General features: G+C 47.2%; 1 protein-coding gene across 1 annotated transcript; it reads left to right on the top strand.

The window, feature by feature from the left end:
• The first annotated feature begins 847 nt into the window (after positions 1-847).
• LOC109282776 (deleted in malignant brain tumors 1 protein) lies at positions 848-23263 on the top strand. Its single transcript, XM_059726235.1, has 6 exons — positions 848-899; positions 3354-3479; positions 12756-13070; positions 13530-13592; positions 13683-13997; positions 23154-23263. The coding sequence occupies exons 1-6, from the start codon at positions 848-850 to the stop codon at positions 23261-23263; spliced, it is 981 nt and encodes a 326-aa protein (XP_059582218.1).
• Positions 23264-23265: the final 2 nt, after the last annotated feature.

A 23265-nucleotide genomic window follows, 5' to 3' on the forward strand; every position in this document is an offset into this window, starting at 1 on the left:
ATTCAAGTCTAAGATGTAGTAAGACTTTGTATGAAGTAAGGCCTAATAAATTTAAAAAAGCCTAAAAGTAGTAAGGCCCTGTGGCATAGTTAAAATTACCTTATCAAAGGAATGCAAGGCTTGTACTGCTATTGATCAGTCTAAAAACAGTTAAAGTAAAAGAAATCCAAGTGGTTGTACATTATCAGTACCATTCAGAAGCTATAAATTAGCTGAAATATTTGGAAACCATTCAGAAGGAAGATACAGCTCTGTGAAAAGGATGAGTTAGCTGTTGCCTGAATCAGTGGGCCCATGAACTTTAAGAAACCCAAGAACTGAATTCCAGGGCCCTTTCCCAGTACCTCTCAAACAGTGCTGATCAGGGACACCTGACTGCACTGAACTTTGTGGAAAGAGAAACGTGTTGTATATCAGGCATCAGAGGGGACTGCCGATAAGTTGCCAACATGAAATGTTTTTGTCTGTCATTGTTTGTCTTATTACTACACGCATTTGTGTTTTTCTTAAGTCAATAAACCTTTCTTACCTTTCTACCCCCGACCATATTCTCAATCCCAAACCCTCCGCAGGTGGCTGAGACACCCATGGTCTGCACATGGACCATGGTAAGTCAGCCGGGCAGGCCTTGGTCCAGGTAGCTGCCAGCTGAGCCCCCTGACCCCACTCACTCTGCATGGGCTGGTGGGCCACTGGGTGCTGGACCCAGGCAGCCTGCCTCCCCTGACCTATTCCTAGACTGAGATAGGCCAGGCTCCTGGCAGCACATGCTGCCATGGCTCTAGAGCCACTCCCCCAACCTTCTCCTGATGCAGGCCAGCCTGTCCTCCTGGGCAGGGCTGAGCACATGGAAGTGGCAGGGAAGGACCTGGCCCAGGCTTCTGGAGCCATTGGAGGAGGTAAGGGGCAGGGAGCATGGCTGGACAAGACCCTTGCAGACTGAGGGGTCCTCCTTCAGTGACATGTCACCTGGCAGGTGTCAGGCCACAGTGGAGGCTTGAACAGGCCACCTGTGCTCAAATAAATGGCACATCTCAGGCCAGGGTCCTACGGCACAAGGATGTCATCCAGCTGCTGCATAAAGGGCATGGAACTGTGATCAGAGCATCAGTTGTGGTTGCTGACAGTGACCCACTATGCCCACAAGGCTTTGCCTTTTATGCAGTACTGGTATACCAACCAGTTGTGCCCACACTCTCGTGTGCAGCCTAACAGGCTCTTGTAGATGTGTATTTTAGAGCTCCTACTCCTTGTAATTTGGCTGAGGAATTCAGCCTCTCCCCACAGTGTGACAAGGTCTGTGGTCTCCTCCTGGGACCAGTTGGCCCTGGGAGGTGGAGTGTGGCATCAGGGAGGACACCAGCATGGCTCCCTCAATGGCTCACTGGGCCTCCACATGACAGTTTCCTCTGGGGAGATACCTGCAGCACCCAGGGCAAGGGCACAGTGTGGGACAAGTAGATGTGCAGGGGCCAGCTGGAGTGGGACCTAGTGGCCATAGGTTGATGCCTGTCCCTGGTGGGCTTGGCAGATGCCTGCAGCACCCAGCACAGGGGAATGGCATGGGCCTGGAAGCTGGACAGTGATGCTATGCCAAGGAGTGTCACCAGGGTTCAGTCAGGCTGATGCAGCTGGCCTGTGGTCTCTGCTGTGTGATGCAGTGGCCTGCAGCTGGCTAGAGGTGGCCCTAGGCTCCAGCATCCCCTCAGGCTTTTAAGGGACAAGGCCTGGGACAGGTAAAGAGCTGGCTCAGCCCTGGGGCCATGAGGCTAGGCTGCAGGTGGGCCCCTGATGGTGGGGCTGACCGGGAATAAAGTTGCTCCCAGTCAGCATCACAGTAACTAATTGCAAGTAAATTTGCTACTTGTATTTACAGGTAGCAAATTTACTCATGATTAGAGCAAATTACTGCACAGTAAGCATCTGCCCGTGTACATGGTGATGCTTACTGTGCAGTACTTTGTGCTAGTCTTGAGTAAAGCATCTCATGTAGATGCGCCCACTGTGAGTTGTCTTGTCCATGTAACTAGAAAAGGAGATGCATGCAAGGTTGCACAAATCCAAACCTTCCCCCCCCAAAAAATACAGCTTTATACACACCCTTGCCTTCAACCCATCTACACATGGATGGACAGGGCTATATAGCATGTCTATCTCTTGCCTATCAGCATGCTACTATTTCAATCCACTTTCCAATATTCCTTGACTATCTGTCAACCTCCAAGTCACCCAGGAAGCTACTCTTGATTAAGGCGAACCACTTAAGACTTTGAAATTTCCCAGTCCTTCCAGGATATTTACTATATCCTTGTTACATTTCCAGGATGGGTCTGACTATCACAAAATCTTGAGGCAAACAATAGTCCTCTAATAAATTGTAGCTCAGAGTCATCTTTGAAATGCTGGATGTGCAGACAGAACATGGGAAAAGGTGTGGGGTAGCCACCCTTGTTTGCAGGAATTGATAATGGAACCTCGCAGTAATATGGCAATGAACTCTTGCACCGAAGAGAGAGAGAGAGAGAGTCAGAGGAGTGCAAAATCAGTAGGGAGACAGCATTAATGGAAAGCTGGAGATGCATTAGTATGGGTCATTGTGGGCCTGTACTTGACATGGAATCATAACACTGATAGTACATACAAGTTGTACCAGCTCATCTGCTCTTTCCCCTGCCACTCAGCTAAGGGCAACCCAGTGCATGTGGCTTTGTGAAGTATATGGATGAGGCTTGCTCAGCCAAATAATTAATTTGATTTCACTCTTGTTTGCCCCTGACTTGTTTGTTTGTTTGTTTGTTTGTTTTAAATAAAGCTTTGTTTATAGAAACAACTGTGGTTGGGGGATTTCAGGCAATCTTCACTATACAGTCAAATGTCTTTGGAAAAGGAGCTGGTTAGAAAGGAGTTTCTAGTAATTTATTCAGCATAGGCCACCAGCTATGGGCAGGGTATCCCATGTGAGGAGTATGTATCAAGATCATGCATATAAGCCCCTGGAACTGAGGAGCAGAGGCAAAGGCCAGGTGGGACCTCTTTTTTGGTGTGTATACATGGAGTAGATTGCAAGTATGGAGGGACTGGAGGTGATGAGGTATGAGAGTTTTGGTGCTGTGAAATATGCAGAGTGCATGGTATACAGCATCAACCCACCAAGATATCTGTGAAATAAGGACCCTGTCCTTGCCTCCTCAATGCCAGGCCGGGGGGGGGGGGGGGTGCAGGGGGCGTGCAGCAGGGCTTATATCTCAGGGTGCCTGTGCAACACTGCCCAGGTCAGAGGGGAAATTGAACAACAGCACTGGAGCTCAGCATTCTCTGTAACCCTGAACCCTGCTCTGTGTCTCTGTTTGCAGGTGTTGATGAACTGAAGCTGGTGAATGGAGGAAGCCCTTGTGCTGGGAGAGTGGAGGTTAAACATAATAACGACTGGGGAGGAGTATGTGATAAGAACTGGAACCAGAAAAATGCTGAGGTTGTTTGTAAGCAGTTGAAATGTGGATCTCCTGCCCATGTTCCCAGCTTTCACCATTTTGGGCTAGGAAATGTAGGAATTTGGCTTACTGCTCTTGTGTGTCGTGGAAACGAATCGGCTATCTGGAAATGCAAACATGAAGGATGGGGCAAAGGCAGCTGTTCTTGGTCTCACGTTGCCCCTGGAGTGATCTGCACAGGTGAGAACTCCACCAACCTTCCCCTTGTAGATGAATTCTCATGAGAAAGAACATGACACTTGCTGGGTCTAGTCTCTCCATTGAGTCCCACATGGAGCTGCCCAGACTTTGCTTGAGCTCCCCAAGGAAAACAGGGAACACTGAGGACCAGTGGGATTTCATCCAGGACTGTTTCCAAAGAGGGGGAACTGAGGCTAGATGTCTGTGCTGCTGCTGCAGGTGTCCATGTATAGAAGCACAAAGGTCATGCAGAGGCAGCATCCAAGAGCAACATCTTGATGCAATCCTTCCTGTATGTGCCCCACCCCTGTAGGGGCTGAGCCCTGTTTGTGGACATGTGTTCTTCTAGGGCAGGGCAAGTAGGGTGTAGTAGACTGCCCTTCCATAGTGGTGTGCATTATGGGGAGCACTGTAACAAGTAGGTGTCCCGGGCCAGTCTAATTGTTGACCCACCTACTTGTCTTAGGGCTAACCACCTGCCCACTTTTCCCACCACAACTTGATGTTAATAATTATATGTTGTCATTGAGGCAGGAGGCTATCCATTTGCCTGCCCTGGTGCTAAGGGCCTAGGTACACAGATCTAGTCACCTCTGTACTGCATCCCATGCCTCACAGACATTTCTCCAGTGCTTCACACTGGGATCCAAGCTGTGAAGTCCCACAAAGGACTCTCAGTCTTCACTGGAGCTCCTGGTCCCAGAGCCTTCACACCTGGTTCTTTCTTTACTCACCCTTTGGGCCCCAGGCCCCACACACTGGGCTCCAAGCCCCACACACTGGGATTAGAGCTCCAAGTTTTGTCCCATTGCCCTCCCTGGGCTATCCCCTTATCCCTTTGCCTTGGAGCTTTTCTAATAGCTCCCCAAGGTTCAGGGCCCCACCACCCTGGAGCTTCACTCTAGCTCCTATGGACAGCCTTAGAGCTCAACTGTGAGTCTGGGTGCTGCCACACGTCCCTCCACCTGACCTGGGCCCTGCTTCAGTACTCACAGTGAGTCTGGGCTCCCCCTGCTCGATCCTCCTACCACCCACGGATGTGGGGCTGGGGTTAGAGGGCACCCCATACTTGCCTTTCAGTGGGGAGATGACTGGCCCAGCATTTCTGGGTAGCTGCCTCACCACAGGTAGCTCCACCAGGCCACACTTCCCCAGCAGGATGCAGTTTTCGGTCATACCCAGGACCATGGGGCCTCCTCCTTCTCCATAACTCCAGCCCTTACCTCCAAGGATGTTCTATGAGCAGCAGCTCAGCAGGATGTTGTTCTTCAGCTGCAGCATCAGACTGCTGCTCTTGCTGTTCAGGGCCCTGTTACCCAAACATGCAGTGGTGACTAATTGGGATTGCGAGCAGCTGCAGGCTTCCTGGGTACTGCTCAGGTCCCTGCAAGTAGCAGAGCACACCCTGTACTCTTTTACATATCTCCCTCTCCTGAACTCCACTCACTAGGGAGGGGTCTCCATGCTGGCTGGTTCTGAAATTCCCAGCCAATGAATCAATGTAACAAGTGGGTGTCCTGGGTGTCACAGGCCAGCTGGGCACTGTGAATGTATCAATTTAGTTGCAGACTGACTGGGTGCTGCAACTGTATTAGTCACTGGGCTGTTTGCTTTGGGATCGAGGAGGCAGAGTTGGGAGTGAAGCAAAGGCAAATTTATTATAGCTTACACACACAACAGTTAACAGAAAGATAAATACAATAAGCAAATAATGCAATATTAAAGATCTAATAGTAAATAATAACAAAGATAATAATAACAGACAGATGGATTAATCTGTCACAGGCCAACTGGGCATTGCGAGGGTATCAGCCACTGGGCTGTTTAAAACAACAGATAGACAGACATGGGTTGGCAACTTATTGATAGTCCCTCGATGCCAGGTGCAGGCCAAGTGATTCCAGCAAAGTCAAGCATCCCCAATTGATGCTGTCGGAGGGATTACCAGGGAAGATCCCTTGATCAGGATCCAATCCTCACTCACACGGGGAGTTCGGGTTCGGACTTGCAACAGCAATAACTTTTCTGTTCCCTCCTTCCTGCTGGTCTCCTGACACACGTGCTTTTTAGACCTAGTCTTATGCTAATCTGTTGGCTTTAGAGCCACTCACAATCTTGCCCTATAGCTGTTACCCTATGGGATTGAAAGGTGTTAAAAATTATCATAAAAGGTCACTACCCAAACTTGGGTTTATCCAATAAGCAAATCACAACGCAGCGTTTTTAGATTTGAAATTAACATTACTCAACCCTTTTAGATTTCTCTGAATATGCTTTCTTGAGACGTGATTTCCAGGAATGTGATGGGTGTGCTAGCAGTTGGATCCAGTTTTTATCATCAAGGCTGAACTCTGAGCAAAAACCATTAGGTCAGCTAATCTTACAGCTATAGCTTTGCCTTTGAGGCTCAGACAGTTTCAGAAATAGTTAGTTTTATCATTTTGTTTAAACTTATGACAGGCAAGTTACATTTGTGGGTTACAAATTTACAAGCTTTATATTAGGCAAAAATTCCAAATGCCTCTAAGAAGCACATATTTATTGCTTATTAATCTCTGGTTCTGGCCATCACACCTGGGCCAGTCTAATTTTTGGCCTGCCCACTTGTCTCAGGGCTAACCACCCACACACTTCGCTCACCATACCTTGATGTTAATAATTGTATGATGTAAATCAGGTGGGAGGCTACCCATTTGCCTGCCCTGGTGCCAAGGGCCTATGTATAAGCACCCTGCTCTTAGCCCCAAATCAAAAGGCATCTGGAGTCATTCCTCCTTCCTGCCCCCTACCCTAGCAGCAGCAGCAGATGTAATCCATGCTTGTGGCTGCTGCAACTGTCAGAGGATCTTTCTGCCAAGCTCCCCAGAGCAATAGGGGAGGAGCCCTGAGCTTAAATTTGGTGGGGGGAAGGTGGACAGAAGAGCAGGTGGTAGGTACAGGGGCAAAAATAAGCTCTTTTAACCCTTTTTCTGCCCTCCTTGCCCAAACCCTTGTGAGCTGAGGCAGGGAAATCCTGCATGGGGTGGAATTCTGTTCTGTTTTGGTCACCTAGGTAGCTACATTTTGTTCAGGACATTTTGGGCATTTATCTGCTCCTGGGGATTCTGTCCTCAGACACACATGGAACACTACATATCCATCCAGACTGGCAACCAAAAAACATTGAGAAAGTGTTCATTTCTCTCCACTCCCCCCCAATATCTGATGGTTTGGGCACTCACCTGAGTTCTTGAACCCCTCACACAACCTGGATTCATCTGGCCTCCAGGCATAGGTCTCCAGAACCCCCACGCCACAGGGCAGCTGTTTTCTACTTTCTCCTCTGATGCTCCTTTTAAAGCTGGCCCCATAAGCAGCAATAAGAGGAAGGTGCATAGGTTATATGTGGTGCAAGGAAAAGAGAGCATGCTAAATGTTTGTGGCTCTGGGCATTGGCTGCTGCCCTGGAAGGGATGGAGGCCTTCCAGCTTTTCCAGCCCAATTCCTTGCTCCCAGGGGAGCAGGAAAGATCTCCCCATGAACTTTAGTATGGGGCCAGGGCTGATACTGACAGTGGAGGCGTGGTACAGTAGAGGGGTCCATGACAGATGTCATGGATGGATGTGGACTGAAAATTGATCACATTATCTCCATGGAACAGCCCAATGATTGGGGAACACATGTTACTTAATGTGGTCTGGAGATATTTTTTGCACAAAAAGTCCTAAATTGGCTATGATATAATTGTACTTTTGTTGCTTAAATATGGGGACATTTGCATTTTAAGTTCAGTTAACAACTCATAAGTGCCCTGTATGACAAGGTCTCTACATCCTTTTTCCCCATGACTAGATTAGTGGCTCAGCTTCAACAGGAGGACTGGTGAAAGGGGAAAGAAAAGAAGCCAGAACAGATTTTCACAAACAGAAATGTGCTTGCATATAATCCCTGTGGGAGTGCCAGAGGGTATGGACTGTTAGTGCAGCTACCACTGACCAGTGATTTCGGCCATTAATTTTCAAAGGCCCACCACTCATAATTGTCCCTTTTGTTGACTTTCTAGGACACATTCAGCCCCGGCTGGTTGGAGGGGACGGAGTTTGCTCAGGACGTGTGGAGATAATGCATGGAAACACTTGGAAAACAGTGTGTGATTCCCACTTTGATCTCAAAGCTGCCGATGTTCTCTGTAAGGAGTTAAACTGTGGAGCAGCTTTATCTGTGCCAGGAGGAGCTCACTTTGGAGAAGGACATGGGCTGATCTGGACTGAACAGTTGCAGTGTGAGGGGAAAGAGACTAGCCTATTTTCCTGCCCCAGGACATTGCAAGTGAATCAGACGTGCTCACATGCCAATGATGCCAACACCATATGCTCATGTAAGTCTAGTACAATGTGCTTAAAATAACGCTGTTCTACATTATTGATTGGGGTGCAGCAAGAGCATGTTCTAACTGAGTAGAGGGAACGGACAGTAAATTTGGGGTGAGCTTCTAGTAAAACTCAAACAATCCAAGACAAGGAAAAAGGGATCAAATTCCACATGACTTCCCATTGTTTAACTATTTGGTGAAAAGTTACACATGAGCCTCCTCTCTAAATACCCTCTCCATTTCCTGCAGGGTTCACAGGGTTCAGGCTGGTGAACGGCAGCACACGGTGCTCGGGGAGAGTGGAGGTCCAGGTGCTCGGTGCCTGGGGCACCCTCTGCGACTCGCGCTGGGATTTATCCGATGCCCATGTTCTCTGTCATCAGCTCAACTGTGGAGTTGCTGTGTCCACTCCAGGAGGAGGGCATTTTGGGAAAGGAAACAACTCTGTCTGGGGATACAAGTTTCACTGTAATGGTATAGAACCCCATTTGGGGCTTTGCCCTGTTACTGCCCTGGGGGCCTCTCAGTGCTCACATGACCATGATGCCAGTGTGATTTGCTCAGGTAAGTTCAGGAGCACTGCAGAAATAGTGACACATGCCTCTCAGAATATGTGCTAAAGTTTTTGCTAAAAGTTAAATTAACAGGAATAACATTTTCATAAAACAATAGCTGTCACCTGAAATAGCCCCAGATTGTTCAGTAAAAATATAAGCTACTTTGTAGTAAGTGCAGTGGAGCAGTGGTAGAGCTCTGCCTACGGTGCTTTCCCAAATGTCATAAATGTTCCTAAATATCTCCATTGCTCTCTATTAGGGCTGTGTGAAATTTCACTTGCTATTTTGATTCGACACTGTTTCCACTCATTTTGAGCTTGAAACAGTAAAATCTAATCAAAGCGGAGGGCTTCAAAACAACCTTAAAACAAAATGAGGCTAGTCAAAATGTTTTGAAAGTTTGAAAACATTTTGAGTTTTGAAGCAGCCAGCAGCCAGGTGGTGGGAAACAAGGGAGAAGCAGGGCTGTGCTCCCAGTGGCTCTGAAGTCCCATGTAGCTCAGCTGGGAGTGCAGCCCTAGGTCTCCCTGCTTCCCATGGCTGGGCTGTGAGAAGCACATGGAAAGGGAACTCAGCCAGCCTGGGATCAGTTCCCCTCCCCAGCACTGCAATCAGGCTGGGGAAGGCAACTCAGCCCAGCTGAGCTGAATTCCCATCCCCAGCACTAGGATGGGCTGAGCTCCTTTCCCCAGCCCAGTCCTAGCTCTGGAAATATGTTAGACAAGAGTCTGGGGAAACTGCAAAAGTGACTTCCCTTGACCATGGCATTTCCCTGCTTAAAACTACCTATTGCCACCTTCCCTTAAAAACTTAAAACGTTTGTGTACTAAGCTTCTTCTTCACTGGAGCTTATTGTTTCCTCTGTGATCTGCCTTTCTCTAGAGAGAATAAATTATTTTGTTATAGAAGGGTATCAGGTTGGTCTGGTCTTATCTGCCTTTGGTAAATCCAACTTGCATATCTTCCTATTTCCATGTATTCCATTACTTTAATTATCCTTTCCTTCAAATTAGTTCTAAAATCTTGTCTGCTATAGAAAATCATAATAATGAGCCTATAGCTGCCAGATCATTTTTTCTCTTTTCTTCCTACATTAATTATTTTTGGTATTCTTCAGTTACATAGTGCCACCCGTGTATTGAGAAAAATGTGAATACATTTCCCAGACACAAGATATCACATTAATTGACAATTTCAGGATAGAGAGTATCTAGCTTTCCAGACTTGAGTGCTATGCACTGTTGCTATTTGCTTCACCCTTGGTTGTGAGAACTCACTCTGTGGAGTAATGGTTAAGTTCATCTACATTGTTTCTATGAGGTCATTTGATACATGAGATATACATGTATTGCATGAGATGAGATATGCCATGTTCTGTGACAGGTATTTGTAGGATCCATGGATTATGATAAAGGATAGAAATACACAATCAGCAGTAGGAAAACACTTTTCACAGTAGTATCACTGTCTCTGACATTACAGTCCTTTACTAAGGAAAACTGCACAACACATTCAGAAGACAGATCAGGAAAATATGCATACCTTCATTGGACATTAAGAAGTATGGAGTGGTCACAGACAATATCTCATTATAGTTTACCTGCTCAGTCTACTTAATATCTTTGTGGTATTTAATGCAGTGCCATTTTATTAATTGTTGTAAATTTGTGTGCCTCCCTAGGCACCATATTTGCTTGCTGTTCGGTCTGTGGTCAGAACAATAAATTCACCAGCCCACCAGTTTTGTCTTCCCATGGCTAGTCTAACCTCCACTGTTATGGAGATATAAGACAAAAGAATGAAGACCCTTAAGTTGGGTAGAACCATCAACAAAACCCCTGCCTAACTACCAAAGTGCTTGAGATTTTTTGGAGCCTAGACTTTAGCCCGCAAAAAAAAATACTTAAGTGGCTGAGCTGAGCAACTCATTGTCTACCGGAAGCCTTGACCTCTTTAGGATTAAAAAAATGAGGACTCCGTGGGCCTAAGTCCACTGAGGAAGCCTTACCACATGCAGTCTGCTTTACATGGTAAGACCGGAAGAGCCACAGTTATATGCTGGACATAGAGCTGACACCACATTCCAAAATGTGTATGCTAACAACTACCTTAGACCAAAAAAGTGATCACGTGTCTGGCATACAAGAGGGAACTAATTAAATACACAACAGTCACCTCTTTTTGAAAACCAAGGGTTTTAATTTTCATTGTCAACAGCTTCTTGACCACTAAACTCCCAATCCAACCCCTGAGACCTGCTCAAGTACCATTCGCTCGTTTGTAGGCTTTTAGCCCATTCAATGAAGTGAGGAGACTGTGAAGCACAATAACTATACTAACTATACCAGCTCTGTGTGTGTGTGTGTGTGTGTGTGTGTGTGTTCCCTCAAACAATAATGCAAAGAGCTTTCCTTACCTGTTCATGGGTAGGATGTAGCAACAAGCTCCCACATAAGCCTCAGGATCTCAGGCATTTTTACATGTGGTCCTGATGTAGCACTGGGCACTTTTAAACAGTGAGCTGTGCTAGTTTCTCCCTGCACTGAGAAAATGACAGCAGGGTGCTTTAAACTAAGGCATATCAAACATGTTTTAGTTCAAAGCACACTGCACCATTTTCTCCGTGCAGAGGCATGCTGTGCAGCTGACACACATGATGCACGAGGCTGCCAGAGCATGTCAATGTATGCATGATCCAGCAGACTTAATTAATTGAATCTGCTCCAACGTGCTGGATTTCCAGCCCGTCAGAGCAGGCTTCCCCCATGTGTGTAAGTACCCTCACAGTCCATATAGGATAGTCCCTTTTTCAATATGGAATGAAACAATCAACCAAGTAAGGTTTGATAGGGTATACTGTTTTTAATTATACTCTTCATGACTATTTTATCCCTTATATATTAACTAACTTCTCTTCAGACACACCACATATAGTATTTCTAATGTATAAACACTGAGTGTCATTCAGTGCATTTCCCATCTCTCCTAGGCTCAAATTACACTAAATTTCTCAGACTGTTGAATGGAGAGAGCCAGTGTGATGGGCGAGTCGAGATTTCCCTCAGTGGTGTGTGGGGCAGAGTCCTGGATGATCAGTGGGACATGGATGATGCCAGTGTGGTGTGCAAACAGCTCCAATGTGGTGCTGCTGAAAAAGCCTATCACCCACGGAAATCTGAACGAGGAACAGGCCCTGTGGGGCTGAGAAGAGTCCAGTGTGCAGGAAATGAGACTCATTTAACACTCTGCAACACCACACTTCCTGAGACAGTGCAGGCAGGAATCACTGAGGATGTCGGAGTTGTTTGCTCAGGTGTTGTATTTCTGAAATGTCCCCAAAATTCCCTCCTGTAGAAGCTACTTTCATATTCACAGCTGGGCTTTCTCCCTACAGGAAGCAGGCAAATCAGACTGGTGAATGAGGCAGGTCACTGTGCTGGGAGAGTGGAGATTTATTACCAGGGCATCTGGGGGACTGTCTGTGATGATTCCTGGGACCTGGCTGACTCCAACGTGGTTTGCCAACAGCTAGGATGTGGACACGCCATCGAGGCAGCTGCCTCTGCTCATTACGGGGAAGGCTCAGGACAGATCTGGCTGGATGATGTGAACTGCTCTGGAAATGAATCCGAGCTCTGGGAGTGCCCTTCCAGGGGCTGGGGGCAGCACAACTGCAGACACAAGGAGGATGCAGGAGTGCTATGCTCAGGTCTGTTCTGTGACTGTTCTCAGGAGCCTGTTTCCCAGGAAATTTAAGGGTGGAAACTGATGCGGGGTGAGGAAGGGGAGAGAGCTGGAAATGGCCATCTTTGTCTCTCTTCTACCCACCAATCCACCCAGGTCACCTACTTATGTACTTTGTCATAATAATGTCACCACTTTGCACTCATAGCACTGGAAGACTCACCATCTTTTCCTCAGAGTACCAAAGGGTAGTCAGTACCATATCTCTGGTATCTCTGTGTATAGGTGTTTTTAACTGGTGACTTTCCAGAGGGGACCCTGGTGTTTCTAATGGTTTTGAAGCAAAAGGTTGTGTCTCTGATTCTTGGAGTGATTCTTCCTAGCATATTTTTCCTATAGAAAACTGCACAGGGCTGTCAGCACTTTTCAGGATTTCAGTCTTCCCACCCTGGTTTGTATCAGTTTCAGTTCACCTTGTGCATTTTCTTCTAGATTTCATGGATCTGAGGCTGGTAAATGGTGGTGACTGTGCTGGGCGGCTGGAAGTTTTCTACAATGGGACTTGGGGGAGTGTTTGCTCCAATCTCATGACTGACATCACAGCAGATCTTGTATGCAAGCAGCTGGGATGTGGAAATGGAGGAGATTTTGCAAGAGACTTTGCATATGGAGAGGGTTCTGGCCCCACATGGTTGGACCATGTTGTCTGCCTTAACCAGCACAGCTCCCTGTGGCAGTGCCCATCGGATCCTTGGGACCCACAGTCATGTGATAACCGAGCAGAAGAGACCCATATTATATGTTCAGGTAATTCTGTACACAAACATGTTAGCATGCACCTATACTGAATACCCACAAAATATGTGGTCGGGGCCATGTTCACTTGGGTGTGTAAGCATTTGTTTATGAAAACATGAGCACACTAAGTGTGTGTGTGTGTGTGTGTGTGAGTCTGTTTTTCGGATCCAATTTTGGAACCAGCATTAATGAGTATATCTGGTGTCTCTGGATTCCCAGAACTTTGGCTAAGAAAAAGATTTATATCCAATCCCAGTTGTAGGGGAGAGAGGGAAAGAAAGTAAGGGTGAGATACAACCAGGCAACCATAATGAAGAGAGAATTGCAAGATGGTTGCATCATCTGCAGCAAAAACTAAGTAGAAATCCCTCAGGGTTTAAAATAAAACAAAACAAAACAAAACAAAAACTTGTTTCTTTAGTTGTTACTAAAATGGATTGTCCACTAACCATACTTTTGTTTTTGTAGGAAGAAAAGTGAACTCCACTCAGACCTTGCTAAACAAATGCCCAAACTCCACAAGCTGCACAGGTACTTCTGTTCTTGTCTTGGTCTCCTTCTTTTACCCTCAAGTTCTTTCTCAGCTGCCCCAGTAACATGTGAAGTTTCTGCTTTTCCCAGACAAGGAGAAGCTGCGTGTTGTGGAAGGAAAGGACAGATGCTCGGGGAGAGTGGAGGTTTGGCACCACGGCTCCTGGGGAACGGTGTGTGATGATTCCTGGGACATGGCAGATGCTGATGTTGTGTGCAAACAACTGGGCTGTGGAGCTGCTGTATCTGCCCTGGGAAAGGCTGCATTTGGGGAGGGGACTGGCCCCATCTGGCTGGAGAAGGTGAATTGCAAGGGAACAGAGTCGTCTCTGTGGGACTGTTGTGCTGAGCCCTGGGGAGACAGTAAATGCTACCACAAGGAAGATGCTGCTGTGAACTGCTCTGGTGAGTGACCAGTTCTTTCAGCCATGGTGCAGTATTTGTGGGCCAAGGGTGACAAATGTGTTTTAACTCATGGATCTTCCTGCCTGGAAACAGAATGGGTTCTCCATCTTCTAGATGGAGGAAACTCCTGGATGCTGAGAGGTGGAGTGCCTGTGGGCCCAGAATCACTAAATCATTATCTGTCATTTTCCTATATCCTTCACAAACTGCATTCTGTTCGTGTTTTACTTCTTTCCTCAGTACTGTCAGAGCAGAGGGAGTCTTAGACTCTTAAGGGTGGTAATCTATTCTTTTTTGGTCATCCAGTCATCCATGTTCAGTTGTCTATAAGACATTTTGGTTGTCTAAGTCCTCTAAAAACCATTCACACATTGGTTGGCATTCTTCTCCTATATGTATAGCCATACACACATGGATAATTGTGTGCTACTATGTACTTTACAAGACTGGGAATGCACAGTAACACCCAGGGCACTATCGTGCTTAGTTTCAGAATGGGAAGAAAGCAGTAGGTATCTCTTTTGTCCTTACAACTTAGTAGCTTGGGGGCTAATTGAAGACACTGGAATTTAGGCCCCACCACAAGGAGTGTTGAATCAAGGCGTCTGCTTTTTAGCACAGTACTTTCACTGTCGTGCTAGGGGCTTGACGTTGCCTCTTTCCTCTGGCATGCCTTTTGAAGCTAAGCCACCAAGACAGACATTGAAAAGAAATGTGGGGAGGAAATGCAGTGGAATTGGGCTGTGCAAAATTTCTCCACTTGTTTTGTTTTGACGCTCTTTTGACTCATTTTGAGCAAAATCTAAATGAAATGGAAGGCTTTGAAACAGCCTCAAAATGAAAATAGAACAGTTAAAATGTTTCAAAAGTTTCAAAACATTTTGAGTTTCAAAGCTCAAGCTAGGCTTGTCTGCAGGGAAACAGATAGTAAGGAGAGGGAGGAGGGAGAGGGGAAGAGGGGAGAAGAGGGCGGGAGGACTGTTTTCATATTGACTGTGTAGCTGGGCAGTGACTGTCATCCTTCCCTGAGGTCCCTTCCAATCCCAGTGCTCTGAGGGTGGAATGGAAAAACAGCATAAAAAGCAGCATTGTTTGAACTGGCCTACTTTCTGCCTTGGGGTTTGACAGTGACTGAGCTATCTTCCAGCAGCTCAGGAGCGTTAGACAAAGAAGGCTACTACTAGCATTGAACTGAATGGTTTCCTACTTGCTAGCCTAGCCTAGCAAGTGGGATTCCAGAATACCTTTTTCTTTCTTCTAGACACTTCTATTTTATTATTATATTAATGATTTACGCTTTTCAATGTTATAATTTTATTGGATATTAAACTATATAATTTAACTTATATAGGACAGGAGATACATTTATATTTTATTTCTATATAGATATATTTTATTTCTATATATTTATACCTTGCAGCATATACATACATTATAGAATTTATATAGGAAGGGAGATACATTCATATTTCATTTCTATACATCTATACCTTGTGGCATAGAAGACCACAAACCTTAGAGAATTTATATAGGAATGCTTACACAGTCAGGTGGGTAGCCAACTGGCTTAGGGACCGCACACAGAGAGTGGTGGTGGATGGGTCATTTTCAGCCTGAAAAGAGGTGGGCAGTAGCATCCCGCAGGTTCAGTCCTTGGAGTGATGCTATTTAATATCTTCATCAGTGATTTAGACGAGGGTATGGAGAGCACCCTGTCCATGTTCGCAGATGACCCCAAATTATGGGGCAAAGTTAACACACGGGTAGAGGGAGAGGTATAAGTTCCTCCCCCAAATGAGATGCAGCCACTTTCCTCCAACTGTCAGGGATGAGGTTTCCACAATCAGCAAGGAGAGGGGAGCAGTGCCAGTGCCACTGCCTGTGCCTGAGACTGCATCCACTCCAAGAGCACCAGTCATGACCCCCCACTCCCACCAGCACCATAACAACAAGCAGCAGCACCAGCACCAGCATGACAGTATCCTCCACTCCCATTTTATTCCCCATCCTGAGCCTTCCAGTGCCAGAGGAAGAGCTGGATCTGGATCTGGATCTGAGTACCCTAGCAAGGGAAATTCTGGGGAAGGAAGGGAAATCAGCTGAGTTTGTGCTCTTCACCCCTCAACTTTCCCCTAGAGACAGGTCTCCTTACCCAGAAGGCACTTCAGAGGAGGTTGAGGTAGAGGTTGTGGAGGCAAGCAGCTCAGCTGAGTCCACTCTTCCTGTTGCTGTGCCTCTGCCTGCTGAGAAGGAGGGAAGTGCAGCATCCACACATGTACTCGCATCCCAGAAGTGAGTAGGTAGTGTGGTCTGGGATGATTCTGAGCTGGCAGATGATCCCACACATGCTATCTGCCTGGACTGCCAAGTCAAAAACAGCTGGGGCAAGAGAACAAAACACATGAGCACCATGGGGATGCTGATGCATCTCTGAAGGAACCACCCCCTTGTACTTGCTTCTCCTCAGCCTGGCACCAGCAGCAGCATGCCCAAAGTGAAGTCCCCCTCTCACTCCAAAGACCCTGTCCCTCCAAAGCAGAGAAGTTCACCATGAAACAGTGGGAGAAAGGTGGACAGAAAGCAGGGCGTGTTGCAAGGGCAAGCGAGATCACACAGAGCATTGGGGAGATGCTTGCTGTGGATGCCCAGTCCTTCTCCTTAGTTGAGCAGCCAGGGTTCAGGCAGCTCATAGCACTCATGACCTCATCCTACCAAGTGTCCACATGCACCACCTTCAGCAGGGCAATGGTGCCCTCCCTGTATGAGGCATGCAGGGTGTACTTGGGGAAGGAGCTGCACAAGGCAGGTCCAGAGGTGGCCTTATACTTCACCTCAGACAGCTGGAGCAGCCAGGGAGGAGATCATGCCTACCTCTCCCTCACAGGGCACTGATACAATCAATCAGGCTGTTGGCGGGCTCTCCTACAAGCCCAGGTGATGGATAAGTCCAACATGGCAACAGAGATCTTGGGGGCCATGAACTGTTTGGTGCAGGGGTGGCTCGTTGGGCAGAACGAGCTCACCTGTGGGTTCATGTTCACCGACAATGGGGCCAAGGTGGTCTGTGATGCCAACTTTGCTGGAATCTTCTGTGTAGTACACAAGTTCCTCCTCATAGTCAGGGACACCTTGGAGGGGGACAGGGCTGCTGGTGATGGCGCCAGCACCACCAGCAAGCTTATTCCTAAATACAGGAAGGTGGCAGGCTACTTTTGTTGCCCTGGGGGGTCAGGCCAACTCTCAGGATCTCAATAGTGTGCTGTTACACAGGAGGGTGTGACACAATTGCACACATACAAAACACGCACAAATCAATTAAGAGCATACACACACACACTACCAGCTCAGGCACATGCACATCCAAACCAGCCTAGGCACATGCCTACTTACCACCAATTCAAGCACATACACTATACACCCCAAAAGTTAGACACAGATCACTAATTCATACATCATGCACTCAATGCATACACACACACATACACACACTCACACTAGCAACTCAGATACACACACATTCAAAATAACCAGTCTAGGTTCATGCACACCTATCACCAGTTTAAGCCCATACATGCTACACACAGCAAATTTAGACAGAATTAGTTACCAATTACCAACACTTGCACATCCAATACACATACGTGGATTACTAATTCATATACCACACACACACAATGATATCTATATATGTGTATTCACTAATTCACTAATTCACACACATACCACCCACCTACACATACACACAGGTGAGTTCCTAAGTTGGGTGTTGTGATTTGTATGTATGTACATGCTTGGTGTACTTGGGATACCTGGGGAAAGTTTAAGGTAAGAAAGTAGAGGTGTAGGGAGCTAAAGGTACCAGGACTTGGATTAGAACCAGTAGACTACAGGGGTCTGGGCTGAAGAATTGAGGCTGGGGGTAACTTTAGGTTAATTGATCTTAATTGATTAAAAGACAATGCCCAAAGCCTGCAGAACAGGGAAGCATGCCAACACAGGGGCTGGTTCTGGAGCCACAGCTATGGGGGAGCTGAAAAAGGTAGGTAGGGATAGGGAAAAATGGGACTAAGAGAAAGTGTGGGTGTTAATTAGGGGCTCTGGATGTGGGGAGCCAGAGGATGGCTTCGGGGAAGCTAGAGAGGTTGCAGGGAGTGGCAGTAGGTGCTGGAAACTGGAGAAAACTGCAGGACAGCTAACAGGAGCTGGAAAGCTGTGGGCGGGGGGAGGGGGAGGATTACAGAAGGTGTGGGGGAAGCCTGAAAACAGAGAGATGGACAGCAGACAATCACAGGAAAAGCAGCAGGTGGCAGGGCAACAGCAAATCAGAGAAAGGCAGCAGAAAGTGACAGGGAAAAGGCAGTAGGAATTGACAGGAGATCAGGAAATTAGAGGAGAGGGGTGGGGGCTAGAGCTGAGAGACAGAGAGAGAGAACGAAGCTGGAATTTAAGATAAGGAAGGGACTGGGATTCAGTAAAACATGACCCAACTCGGGGTTGCAAACGACAGTGGTTTTATTGAACAGGGGAGATGGTGATGCAATGTCAAATTGCTTCCCTGGCACCCACACACAGCCACACCCACACACACACAATGGCAGCAGGGGTTAGAGAGGCTTGGTGCAGGGGCTGGAGTCCACTGAAGTCCAGGAGGAGAGAAAGAGAAGGAGAGAGAGAGAGAGAGTCCAAATTGTAGGAGGTAATATCTGCCTATCCAGGCTGAAAAGTGGTCCTTTTCCAGTAGATGTTGTCCAGAGGGGGTTGCCAGCAGAGCCTCTGGGTGGATAAGTGGTATGGCATAGTGCTGGTCCAGATGGAGAGGGCATCCCACTGGGTCTGTCTTCACTTCCCCTTGTTACAGGGGCAGACCTTGTGTGACCCTAGTGACAGGAAGCATGCCCAGGCAAGGGTCAGCCCCTGTCATACTGAGCATGTGTGCTCCATGCAGGGATATGCAGTTTTGGGTGTTTGTAATGGTGAGAGTTGCTGGTTCTGCAGGGTTTTTTGTCTTTCAAATGCTGGTCTTGTCTCTTTTCCTGGATGAAGTCCGTGGTTCCTGGATGAATCAATACGAGGTGATGGCCTAGTCATTACAGGCCATTCAGTAGAGGCCTGCTACCATTGTATTTCAATCATCCCCAATCATTCTCATTCATCTGGTAACCAATTTACATGGGAGGGGTACAATGAATCATATTGTTGCAACATGGGATGCCCAGGCAGAAGGCAGAAGATGGAGGCTTGACATATAAAATGGAAACTTGACACGACTTTGGTTCACTTACAAACACAGGCCTAAACCATATAATATCCATTTGAAACAATAAATATCAATACGAAAATTATAATAACACAATATACAACAGTAAGAATCAATACAAACCTAATAATAATGCAATATAAAACAGTCGATATCCAAAACCAAAAACTTGCTACCAAAATAAAAATGTTTAAAGCTGATGCTGAGTCTGAGCTCACTTATACTTAATTATAGAGAATAGAGAGGGAGAGAAAAGGTCAGAAATGGTTGGGGAAGGAAAGGGAATGCATTTTAAAATAAATAATAATTAAAAAAAAAAAAGCTGGGGGTATTGCTACATAAAAGAAAAACTGGGGGTTTTGCTACAGTTCCACCGGCGCACCAAGGGAAGCAATATGCTGTGGGGCATACAGGCAGAGCTGAACATCCCGGAACACAAAATCATGCAGGATGTGGACACTCGGAGGAACTCCACATACATGATGTTTCAGAGGCTGGTGAAGCAACAGAAGGCCATCCATGAGATGGCCTTGCTTGGGGAGATCAGGATCAGCAACCCCCTTACATAGCTGAGTGGGATACAATCTCCCAGATCTTGGTGGTCCTCAGGTCCTTCCTTGAGGCCACCGAGACCCACAGTGCTGCCAATGCACTCCTTAGCCAGGTGATCCCCATAGTGAGGGAATTTCAGAGCCAAATGGAGAGCTTCCGGGGGATCAGTGTTCCTGGCTGAGGCAAGCCACTGTCACCAGATGTACAGGCACTGGTAAAGAGGCTGAAGGGGGGCATCAAGAAATGGCTTGAACCCTTGTGGTCCAGTACGGTCCATGTGCTGGCTGCCATGTGTGACCCATGGGTGAAGGGCACTGTATGCATCAGCCAAAGCCTGAATCAATGGATGGATGTGCTGGTGAAGAGAGTCAGGGAGGCAGAATGGCAGAGGCGGGCAGATGTGCAAGTGGGGGGATCTACTGTCCCATGCTAGTATGCCATCCACCAGTCAGTCTCCTCCTCCAACACAGGTGCTGCCAATGTGGGCCATGGGCTTGGCTTTCATGCTGGGGTCCAGAGGCACCAGATCCCACCATCAGGCAGGTAGCACTCAGGCCTTGGTGGATGCCTTTTTTGCTGAGGATGTGGAGCCACTGTTGTGCAACCCCTTGGCCTACTGGGCAAGCCACAGCCAGATGTGGTCTGATGTGGTCACAGTTGCCCGGGAACACCTGTCCTGGCCAGCAACCAGTGTTCTGAGTGAGAAGGTGTTCAGCATTGCTGGGGATGTAGTGACACCCCACTGCACCTGCTTGGATCCTGGTTTGGTGGAGCAGCTGGTGTTCCTGAATGTGATCCTGCTGCTGGAGTTCCTCAAACTCCAGATGCAGATGGACTGAATACCACCCTCCTCACTCTGTCCACACCTATTTCCTTTTTTTCCTTTTTAAACACCTAGTTAATGCCCCATTGTCTGAGCTGGAGAGGGCACGAACTGCATCACCAGCCAGTAGGGGAAGAACATGTCCCTGCTGAGCTTCCGTACCTCCATGAACCTGGAGGTATGGGCTGGGTCTATGGGGGTGGAGGAGGTCCCAGGTCCTGGGCATGACCACTAAAACTACACTCTACCAAGTTCGGGGAGGTGTGGTGGGAATGCTGGTGGTGTGTCAGCCTCAGGAAATGCCAGGACTGATGATCTCCCTGGTGAAAGGTGGATAGGAGGCACCATAACTTCCAGCTACTATGTTCATGCACACAGTCCTGGCTGGAGAACGTCCAGACCCATCATGTCTTTGACAGACCAGAGGTTTGCTGGTTGCAGTGGAGTTGTGAGGCTCCAGGTGAGGTCAGCTTAGCTGCCTGAGATGCCAGCTTTTGGGTTGAAAAACTGTTTGTCAGGCTAAAGAAGCACCTGCAGTTGGTATGTATCCTGTTCCTGGATGGAAGGAATAGTAAAGAAGCCAGAAGCAGTCAGTGAAAATGGAAATGGAGGCCTCAGGGTGTGAGGGACAGGCTGGGGTGCCAGGGGAAGAGGGATGTAGCAGTGCATATAAAGGTGGAGAGCTACCTGGGGCGTGAGATGTCCAGTAGGTCGCAGTGTGTCAGAATTCCACTGTTTCTATTGAGTCAATGAGTTTCTGTACCTACTACCTAGGAGGCTGATGAAGTGAAGTTCATAGGCCTGGCTGTGAAAAGTGGTTTGTAAAGTCCCTTTCAGGACTGGAGACAGGGTGATTTTTTTATGAGACGTGCCCCCACAAGTACTTGGATATTGGTGTCTTTGATAGATTCTGGTGTGCAGTTTGTGGAGGGACTGAAAATTGTCGACAGGTTTTGTGTTTCGAGCTGTAGGAAGTTGTCTTCTGGTGAGGAGGTTAGGTTAGCAAGGTTTGGTGCTTGTTTGAACTTACAAACCATTTACAAACCTACCATGCCTACAGTTTTCACCCCCATGTGCCTTCACACTTCCAAGTGACACGAGTTTTGCTTTCAAAATTTGAGGTGCAGTTTGCCAGAACCCCCTGCACCCATCTCCTTGAAGCTTGCCAGGCTTCATGGCCTCAAAAGGGGCTACAATCTCTACAAGTTTCATCTGAATCAGGCAAGAAATGACAATTTTTTGGTAGTTTTGTTCTTCCCCATTATAGTCTATGGGTGAAACGTCGAAACAGCATCAAAACACCAAAACTGTTTCAACAAAATGAAACGGAACGGCAGTTTTGAAACAAAATGAAACTCGAAACAAAACACTGTTCTGTCGAAACGGAAGCTGAAACAGAATGGTGCTGTTTTGCAAGCCCTACAGTGCAGTACACAACTATTTGTCAAGACTAGAACCCAGACTCCTCTCCTTTTCAGCATAGCAAACACCTAATTGAACAACACACTTTCCTGCTTTGTTCCTTGTCTCTTGGCTCCATATATCTCCCACATCCATCCATCTCATGCCTGTCCAGCATTCTACCTTGAAAAGGCTTGCTGGAAAAAGGATGTGGGCATATGGTTGAGCTGTGGCATAAACATTTAAGAGCTGGATCAAAAATCAGAAAGATCCCACCCGAGTTCAAAATCTTTTTGGATTAGAGAGGTACATAGCGCAGAGCCTCCAGTGTCATGGCAGGTCTCTTTCCCTTACTGCCACCAGAGTTTATTACCAGTCTGGATATATACAGAGCCATCAAGGTGCATTGGGTTATGCATCAGCAGCAGCAGTCCCTTGGAGTCAAGGATGACATCAAGCTTGATGCATCCTCAGGTGACTGAGGAGCCTGATTCTCGATACACACATTCTTCGGCAATGGGGGCATGTTGTTGCATGGGGGAGTGGGATTCACAGCTCCAGGTCATGCATGCAGGAATAGAATGCCAACCTGTGTATAAGTAACATGAAGAGAATGAACTCTGTTCATTTAAGCATCCAGAAAATAACACCAAGCCACTCTAAACTACTGCAGTATAGACCCAACTCTGCTAGGAGAGAGAATTGATCCTTGGAAGAACTGTTAGGGATGCAAACACACAGGGACTCTTAAGATATGCTTACATTGTGCCACCTGCAGTCCTGGAGAAGGCATCTCTTAAGCAAGTCCCTCCACATTGCTCACACACATATACTCCATACCTGGAAGTGCCACAAGGAACCTGTTGTGACTAGTCCTGTGTGCCCCAGAGATTGAGAGCTCAAGAGAGACACAATAGACATCTCTGGAATGAATCTACTATCTCATGCTGGGGGATGATGCATGCAAGTGGCAGTAAGTGGGTGCACTGGTCTCAGGAATAGCCCTCCCAGGGACCACCAGTAGCACAGTGCAGACCTACTCCCAGAGGGGAACTTTGCTTTAGTAACAGACATGCCACCTCCTTACTCCAGACTCCAGCTCTCCCTTTCTTGCTCTTCCCAGGTGCGACACAGACAACAGCATCGCCACTGAGAACAGGTAAAGCACACCCTCTGCCTCCCACTGAGGGTTATAGTTTTCAGGTGCTGATTTCCCAGGGCGATAAGCTGTAGCC

Source organism: Alligator mississippiensis, chromosome 4, assembly GCF_030867095.1.
Source record: "Alligator mississippiensis isolate rAllMis1 chromosome 4, rAllMis1, whole genome shotgun sequence".
In the NCBI taxonomy this organism is placed as follows: domain Eukaryota; kingdom Metazoa; phylum Chordata; order Crocodylia; family Alligatoridae; genus Alligator; species Alligator mississippiensis.